Source organism: Pseudogymnoascus verrucosus (assembly GCF_001662655.1).
Source record: "Pseudogymnoascus verrucosus strain UAMH 10579 unplaced genomic scaffold scaffold_107, whole genome shotgun sequence".
Classification (NCBI taxonomy): domain Eukaryota; kingdom Fungi; phylum Ascomycota; class Leotiomycetes; order Thelebolales; family Thelebolaceae; genus Pseudogymnoascus; species Pseudogymnoascus verrucosus.
The window spans coordinates 1-9,233 of NW_017263758.1; the positions used below are offsets into that span (position 1 = coordinate 1).

The 9,233-nt window shown below is 43.4% G+C and overlaps 1 protein-coding gene across 1 annotated transcript; it reads left to right on the forward strand.

Annotated features, from left to right (window-relative positions):
* The first annotated feature begins 239 nt into the window (after positions 1-239).
* Positions 240-5,589, forward strand: VE01_10701 (uncharacterized protein). The gene is made up of 4 exons (XM_018280093.2): positions 240-1,185; positions 1,241-1,691; positions 1,746-3,348; positions 3,403-5,589. The coding sequence occupies exons 2-4, from the start codon at positions 1,276-1,278 to the stop codon at positions 5,407-5,409; spliced, it is 4,026 nt and encodes a 1,341-aa protein (XP_018125045.1). The 5' UTR covers positions 240-1,185; positions 1,241-1,275; the 3' UTR covers positions 5,410-5,589.
* Positions 5,590-9,233: the final 3,644 nt, after the last annotated feature.

Below are 9,233 nucleotides of genomic sequence, written 5' to 3' on the forward strand. Positions count from 1 at the left end.
AGCATACGCTGATTTAAATTTTCCAGTCTGTACTCCTAGAACTGCTTTAGACAGTTGTAAATTGCGTTCTTGAGCTCTCCTACTCTTACGCTTCACCATTGTAAGGTGGTAGTAGGTTGGTGTTAATGGGTTTGATGGGGTGGCCAACCCCACTATGTCGGTAAGGCCATACGGTCGGTAAGGCCATGACTTACGTTAGAGGATGCCCGAATATTTACTATTTTGTATCTCAATATTCACAGGTCCTGTGATGTTGCGTCATCGCAATGAATCATATTGTAAGCAGCACCTTGGCTGATAAATCCATTAGGTCTCCTGCTGCCGACATGTCATTCGTCTCATAGTCGCAGTTGATTCGGCTCACAGTGGGGTCCTGCCAAATCGATCGCCCGGGAGGTGCCGGAGAGTTGCAGCCCACATAACGGGATATCCGCATGCCAATCAATTTGACCGCCTTTGGAGGTCCCTCATTGCCAACTACTGAGGTTCATTAATGGCTTTTGCTCAATTTTCACTGATATATGATCCGGTGTATCTACCTGCATCGCCGCAAAATGTAACTGAGTTACACATTCGATACCGCTTAGTAAAGCCGATCAGCCATTGGCAGAATCAGCGAATGAATTCACGTGCCGTGAACGACCCCGCCATCTTGTCATCCCGCACATGGCTCTATTGCTGTCAGATTATACTGTAGTCGGGATCAGATTATAATCGTTAATCGCGCCTGTTTGTCTCAAGATACGCGAGATCTACATCCGCTGCCATGTGTTCCCAAGAACTGAAAATCGTTGACAAATGAAGCCTTACTAGAGACCTCATTGATGACATTCCTCACTATATAATACTTCCACATGTGGAGGAAGGAGGTCACCTTCCGAGATGCAAAGAGGACGTGTTATGAATAATCCATGACACTAGTCTACAGTTGCTCGTGGCCGGCACAGCCGAATACCACGAGATGTGGATCAAATCCCCAGGCAGTTAATTATATTTGACTCAGCAAGCTTACAGCGACTGATTGGTGAAGTAGCCGCTCTCAACTAAATTAGGCTAAGTGCGTATGGCAATCATACAGGTACGGCTGAACCCAACCTCATCATCATCGTACAACGCGCACTCAGCAAAAGCAGTATGAGCAGTGCAGGCAGCACTACTGTACACTCCCAGCGTCTAGTTCTCAAGGTAGGTCACAGCCTCCTCCAACTGGAGGCTCAGCCAGAAGACTGAAGATATTTAGTACACGATCCATTTATCAGGCTCCTTGCAACAGTAATGGCGGCGATCGGGCTTACTGCAAGCATTATCGCAGTTATTGACTTATCTGCAAAGGTTGCTTCACAGTGCTCTGAGTACTACGCCAAGGTCAAGAATGCTAGAGACGACATTGAACGCCTTCAGGAGGAGATTAGACAATTAAAAGAAATCCTCGGGCAAGCTCAGTCGCTATGTGATGGTGCAAATGGTGCAAAACTCCAGTCATCCCAAAATTTACGCGATGGGGTGAAGGAGTCCAAGAAGCAGCTCGCCCAGCTAGAGACAAAGTTGAAGCCTCGAAAATATGAATTGATGAGTCGGTTCGGGAGGCACGCCTTAGCGTGGCCCTTTAAGAGTCATGAGGTGGAGGACACTATGAAGAAACTAGGGAAATGCAAGGATAGCGTATCTTTCAGTCTCCAATTCGACCAAATGTACGTAATATTATGTATATTCAAACGGAGCGGAGTTGACATTAGTGCCTATAGAGTACAAGTTCTTAGCATCCATCAAGAAATTGTTCTTGACAGACTACAGTCTGCCGACGACGCCGCGTTCGACTCCCACGCCGAAGAGCATAATGCTAGATGCTATAAAGGCACTCGAGTTCAACTTATTCAACAGATAAATACGTGGGCAAGTGACCCTAGCAGTGAATCTATATACTGGCTGAGTGGTATGGCTGGCACTGGCAAGTCGACAATCTCCCGCACTATGGCCCAGAATTTTGCTAAAGATGGAGAGCTCGGCGCTAGCTTCTTCTTTAAGAGAGGTGAAGGCAGCCGTAATCATGCAGGATTGTTCTTTTCGACAATTGCTGCACAGCTTGTCCAGAAACTACCTTCGTTAGCTCCACATATCCGACATGCAATTGAAGCTGACCCAGCTATCTCTAACAAGGCTCTAAAGCAACAGTTTGAGACGCTAGTCATACAACCCTTTAGCAAGATACGTCTTGATCCTCAGAAATCGTTAAGCATAGTGATAGTTGTTGATGCCCTTGACGAGTGCAACCGAGAAGAGGACCTTTGCGTTATAATTCATCTCCTCCAACAAGTGCAGCAGATAACATCGGTACGCCTTAAGTTCTTTTTGACAAGCAGGCCAGAGCTACCAATTCGCCTCGGCTTTGAGGACATAAGTGGCAGATATAAGTGTTTGGTTCTGCATGAGGTCCCCAACCCTATTATCGAGCATGACATCTCTGCCTTCCTTGAATATGAGCTAGCAAGAATTCGGGATGAGTACAACAAATCAGTTATTCTAGACCGCCAACTGCCTACAGATTGGCCAGGACAAGCAAATGTCCAAAGTCTAGTCCAAATGGCTATCCCATTGTTCATTTTTGCTGCAACAATCTGCTTGTTTGTTAAGGATCGTAGATGCGGCGAGCCTGGGGAACAACTTACGAAAGTTTTGAAATATAAGACTAAAAGCCAGGAATCTGCGCTTGACGCAACGTATCTCCCAGTCCTTGACCAGTTGCTTGTTGGGCTTACTAACTCACAAAAAGACGAACTAGTTAAAAATTTTGAGGAAGTCGTTGGCTCGATCGTGATTCTCGCCAGCCCTCTATCTACTGTTTCTCTTGCTCGACTACTTGATATCTCCAATGCAAGAGTCAATCACATTTTAGACCTCCTCCACTCAGTTTTGAGTATCCCTTCTAATCCAGATATACCAGTACGACTACTCCACCTTTCATTCCGTGACTTCCTCCTCGACAGTGAGAAGCGCGAGGAGCATCCATTCTGGATTAATGAACAGAAGTGCCACCAGAGATTGGCGACACAATGCCTTCAAACTTTATCGAAGGGACTAAAAAATGATATTTGCAATCTTCAAGTGCCAGAGAGGCTACAGGCAGATGTTGATAGGCAAACGATAAATGCAAAAATTCCACTAGATATCCAATATGCTTGTCAGTATTGGGTGTACCACCTAAAGGAAGGTAGAAACATCATATCCGACGACGACCAAGTCTACAAATTTCTCCAACGCCACTTCCTCCATTGGCTTGAAGCATTGAGCTTTATTCAGAGGTTACCAGAAGCCATTGGCATGATTAATGACCTAATAGCTATATTAAGGGTATGTTACTTACTAATATCAAGTACGACGTTTTACTAAATAAATATCATTTAGCCAACAGAAAGCATTGAACTGTCTGCACTTCTTTATGACGCAAGGCGGTTTATTCTTAGTCACCTCTCAATAGCTGAGCTGTCACCCCTCCAGCTCTATTCTGCTGCACTTATCTTCTCCCCAAAGGACAGTGTTATTCGAAATATGTTCCAAGGTTATATACCAAATTGGATATCACAGCAGCCAGTAGTAGAACCAGGTTGGAATGCCACGCTTCAGACGCACGAAGGCCATGGCAGCAATGTCAACTCAGTGGCCTTTTCGCACGACTCGAAGCTACTAGCGTCAGCGTCGGGCCAGACGTCGGCGTTAGAGTCTAGGCTCTTAAGCGACAACACTGTCAAGATCTGGAATGCGACCACTGGCACACTGCAGCAGACGCTCGAGGGCCATAGCAACTCAGTCCGCTCAGTGGCCTTCTCGCACAACTCGAAGCTGCTAGCATCAGCGTCGTACGACAAGACTGTTAGAATCTGGGACACAGCTACTGGCACGCTACAGCAGACACTAAAGGGCCATAGTAGCGGAGTTACTACAGTGGTCTTCTCGCACAACTCAAGGCTGCTAGCATCAGCGTCATTTGACAAGATTGTTAGAATATGGGATGCAGCTACTAGCATGCTACACCAGACACTCGAGGGCCATAGCAGCGTGGTTACCTCAGTGGTCTTCTCGCACGACTCGAAGCTGCTAGCATCAGCGTCAGGTGACAATACTATTAGGATCTGGGACGCAGCCACTGGAACGCTGCACCAGGCGCTCAAGGGCCATAGCGCCTCGGTCAACTCAGTGGCCTTCACGCACGACTCGAAGCTGCTAGCATCGGCGTCAGGTGACAAGACTGTTAGGATCTGGGACGCAGCTATTGGCACGTTGCAGCAGACACTTAAGGGCCATAGCAACTCAGTCCGCTCAGTAGCCTTCTCGCACGACTCGAAGCTGCTAGCATCAGCATCATGCGACAACACTGTTATAATCTGGGATGTAGCTATAGGCACATTACAGAAGACGCTTAAGGGCCATAGCCATGTCGTCACCTCAGTAGTCTTCTCGCACAACTCGAAGCTATTAGCGTCAGCATCATGCGACCAGACCATTAGAATCTGGGACATAGCTACTAGCACGCTGCAGCTCGAGGGCCATAGCTGCGTGGTTCACTTACTGATCTTCTCAAACGACTCGGAACTGCTAGCATCAGTGTCAGGCGACAAGACTATCAGGATCTGGGATGCGACTATTGGCACACTGCACCAGACACTCAGGGGCCATAGCGGTTGGGTTAACTCAGTGGCCTTCTCGCATGACTCGAAGCTGCTAGCGTCAGCATCCGACGACACTGTTAGGATCTGGGACTGGATCACAGGCACGCTGCAGCAGACTCTCAAAGGCCATAGCGGTTGGGTTAACTCAGTGGCCTTTTCACACGACTCAAATCTACTAGCGCTAGCCTCGGGCGATGCGCCGGACAACGAGGCTGTTAAGCTTTGGAGCAACAACATTGTTAAGATCTGGAACACGGCCACAGGCACGCTGCAGGAGATGCTTGACGGCCATATTGATTATGTCTTCTCAGTAGTCTTCTCCCACGACTCAAAGCTGCTGGCATCGGCATCATCTGACAAGACCATAAGAATCTGGGACGCAACCACCGGCATGCTGCAGCAAACTATCGCAGTTAGCGGATACATCTCTAGTTTATTATTTGATATTGCAGACTCTAGCCTTATTACCAACATCGGCCGTATCAAATTAGGTAAACCAAAACTCGTTTCTGTGTCCGAATCTTCCCAAGAGGGCGGCAGGAAAAGCAATCGCAAAGGATTAGCTATTAGCGGGTCTTGGATTACGTGGAACGCACAAAACTTACTCTGGTTACCACCTGACTACCGGCCTATACATTCCGGTGCTTCATTACTGAGGGAGTCAAGACTCGCTATCGGCTGCAAATCTGGGAAGGTTGTTACTATCGGGTTCTCATTAGCTATCTTAAACAGCTCTTACTCTTAATGAAGTTTATTTATTACAATAAATTTAAATTTTACTTTGATGAACATAATCGCTTTTATTTTATTCTACTAAGCTGGATGAGAGGACGTATGGCGAAGGCTATGCCTATATACTTTGCTGCACTGAGGCGCAGCATATAAAACAAACCCCCCCACTGTCGAACTGGAACGAAGAGCGGAGTTGCGATATGTCCCAAATATAAGTGAAAGGATAAGCCTTGTAAGACTCTGTATCACCATTAGCTTACTGAAAAAGCGAATGCCATCTTCATGATCTAATTTTAACTTTACTTGTCTGCGAAATCTGCACCCTTGCGCCGATGTTGGGCGATCAGCCCATCCTTAGCTGCTTTATTACGTGTAATAGATTAAGGTCAAATTTACAACTGGATATAATAGTACTAATTCTTGCGGAAATGCAGGTTAAATTAAAATCACCTGAGTTTTTTTTGGCGTGAAACAGATTTCGCTTCATGGTGCAGTTCTCGCATGACTTTGGAGCGGTTGCAAGACACATTTAGGGGTGGGCGTGGTTGATTGAGTACATACTCTGCGTCTAATCATATTTGGCTAGATTTGCCTGATGGCCCTAGTCAAGAGTTAGGTGGATGTTTTTGGAGCTGTATACTAAGGGGAAGCCGGTTTGCAAGCGACTGTATTCCCCTTCAGTTCCGCTCTTTTTTTTAAGTCGGCCTTTAGATGCCCCACCGGATATTCCACTGTCTAACTCATAATTAACACAATCCTATTAACATCTTAGACAGACTCACAATTTCTTCCATTAACGGTGGAAATCAGGGCCTGCTAACAGATCTATATCACCCATCCTAGTAGATAATTAAAGCCACATCTGCGCTATATAGCTTCCTATACTCATATGTCTTGTTAATCCATGAGCTTTTCCTTCTAGATGCATTTTAGGTTTGTCGCTTCTGTATTTCACCTATTAATTAATAGAGTATTTCAACAGCTGATGCTTTGATGATGTGTCTTATAATTATAAGAATTGTAGGATAGATTTTAATATAGTTGAACTGTTGCTGGCACTTAGTGGCTGCAGTAGTCTGCCTTTAGAAGGCTATATTAGTATTAGAATAGTCTGGTATGTAGGGAATCAATTTTCGGCGGCCGTGGCATACATTAGGGAGGGGCCTAGCTAGTAAGCATCAAATTGCACATACGACATTACCGTTGCTTGCAAAACCAGCTTATCCAGTAGTTATGCTTATTCACCATTAATGAACTGTGAACAGACGGAGAGCGCAGAATTCCGGCCGGTTCTCAACATCTGTAGTATCAAAGTCGCCGCCCCAAGCCCTTATCCTCTACATTAGTATCAATATTTGTCGGAATAGTATCGGAGTCGGTGCTATCATCGTTATCCTCGGAGTCTGACACATCGCTGCTAGACAAGCTTCGTGAGAGCTAGCGACGCCGCATATCAAATTATTCAGGGGAGACGACGGCAACGACGGTCTTGGTGTTAAAGAGAAAGTAGGAGACGTTGGAAGGGGGACGACGCCAATGACGGTCTTGGTGTTAGAAGAGAAGTAGGAGATCTTAGAAGAAGCCTGCTCTAAAGGAACTGTATCGTGGAAGAGGAATGGGACAGGAGCGAGCGAGGAGGGTAATGAGTATGGTAGGAAGGAAAGGTAGGGTAGACATAAGGAAAGCCATCTTTAACTTAGTCACAAGGGGCTGGAGGGCACCTATATTCTGAGGGCTAAAACGGCTGCTTAAAGCTCGCTCTGGTTTTGGTGTTCCTGCGTTAGCCAGCTACGTCTGGCTAGGTCTTGCCGTTTTGCTATTAGGTAGGTACCCGAGCGTTAAAGCAGTGTGAGATTTTGACAACTTGGCTGCACAAAGCAGCGCCTAAACCAGCCGGAAACAGCAACTAGTTTGCCGCTAGGTAGTTATAATGAGCTTAATTAAGTAAATAAATAAAAACTATAGTGCTATAAAAACTAAAGACTTATCTATTTCCAAAGGTCTAAATTACATGTTTACATAAAGGTAGTATTCTTTTCTATAACGTAGGTCATGGCCATACCGGGACTATGGCCATACCGGGAATCCGGCAACCACCACCAAATAGAGGGTCACGTGACCTAAATGAAAACCTTAATAACTTTTTAATTAGTAGATGTATAGCCTAGCCCTCTTATATTAACGATATTTATATAGTTATCTAATATATATGAAAACGTTAGTAGTACTAGTTGTGTTTTATAAGAGATATTAAGGTTTAAACTTTTACTATACAAAATATTTATATGGCAAAACTTAAACTATAAATAACTCCTTTCTAAGGCTAGCTTACACTTTAAAACATTTAGCTATAGTATATATGTAGATAAAGACTAAGAACATAAGAGGATTAAGTTTTATAGGCACTATTGTAAAAGTTATTACAGTTTTCATTTAGGTCACGTGACCCTCTATTTTAGTGGTGGTTGCCGGATTCCCGGTATGGCCATAGTCCCGGTATGGCCACGACCTACGTTATATGTTCTATTTACTATAACGTAGGTCATGGCGTAATGGCTACCATAACGTAATGGCTGTAGTTGCCATTGCAAGCTAATTTGTATTATGTGATCTACATTTCAACCTTTAATAACTTTTTAACTAAGTTTGTTAAAGTTTAATGCTTTTGTACTTAGAGACTTAATATACACATACATTATACTTAAAAATATTAACTTATAAGCTAGTCTAATAAGGAAGTTATTAGCCATTTTAGATTTACTATATATAAAAAAATGTATAGCAAAATCTAAAACCTTAATGAACTTATTTAACAATACGCTAGAGCTACTAGTGTCTTTATTTATAGTAGATGATTATATAGAGTTTTTATATATAAGAGGGCTAAACCTTACAATTTTTATTAATGGAGTAGTTAAGGTTCTAAATTCTGTAATTGTAAGTACCTTTACATACACGTTTAGCTGTAAAGATACATTGCAGCCATTACGCCATTGTAGCCAGTACGCCATGACTTACGTTATGTTTTCTATTTACTTTATGTTCTAAGTTATTATGTGTGTTCTATTTACATTATGTTCTAAGTTACTACGTGTGTTCTATTTATATTACGTTCTAAGTTATTACATAAGTATTTATTTAAAAATGACCATTTTAATTTAAACTGTTCTAGCTCTCTCTCTTTAATTATTCTGGCTCTTTCCTTAATAGGAATAATATCACATGGCTAAGCTTAACAGCTATGTGCATTAACGTAAGTCGTGGCCATACCGGCTTAATGGCCATACCGGCTCAATTGCTGACCCCACCAAAATCTACAACAGAACCACCAAACCATTAACTTAGGAAATTGTAAATAATTTAATTACTACTACCCTAATTCATCTATATCATCATTAGAAGGCTCTTCTTCACTCTCTTCATCTATTTCCTTAATTATAGCTTCGTTTATAGGTCGTGGCGTTATTCTAGGCCTCTGTGAAGCTGTTGCTGTTGCTGCTTCTGCTTCTACAACTTGCAACTGTAACTCCTCTGTAGAGATGTGAAATTGACCCTTTAAAACAACTCTTTTACCCTTATTCTGTACTCTGCGCTTCTAGATAATTGAGCGTAAGTTATCACACTCTCTTTTTTGAAGGGTGTTGCGTGTATTAAGGCGTTCTGACTCATCTGCTAACTTATTAATATATCGCTTTGTAGGAGTATTCAAAACACTCTAACTTATTGTAGAAGAGAGCATAGAGTTCGCTTTTTAAAGAGTATTAAAATTAGGTGGACTACTGTTTAAGAATACCTTCTTAAAAATATCATGCTCTATAGGAGTATGTGGCCGTTCTA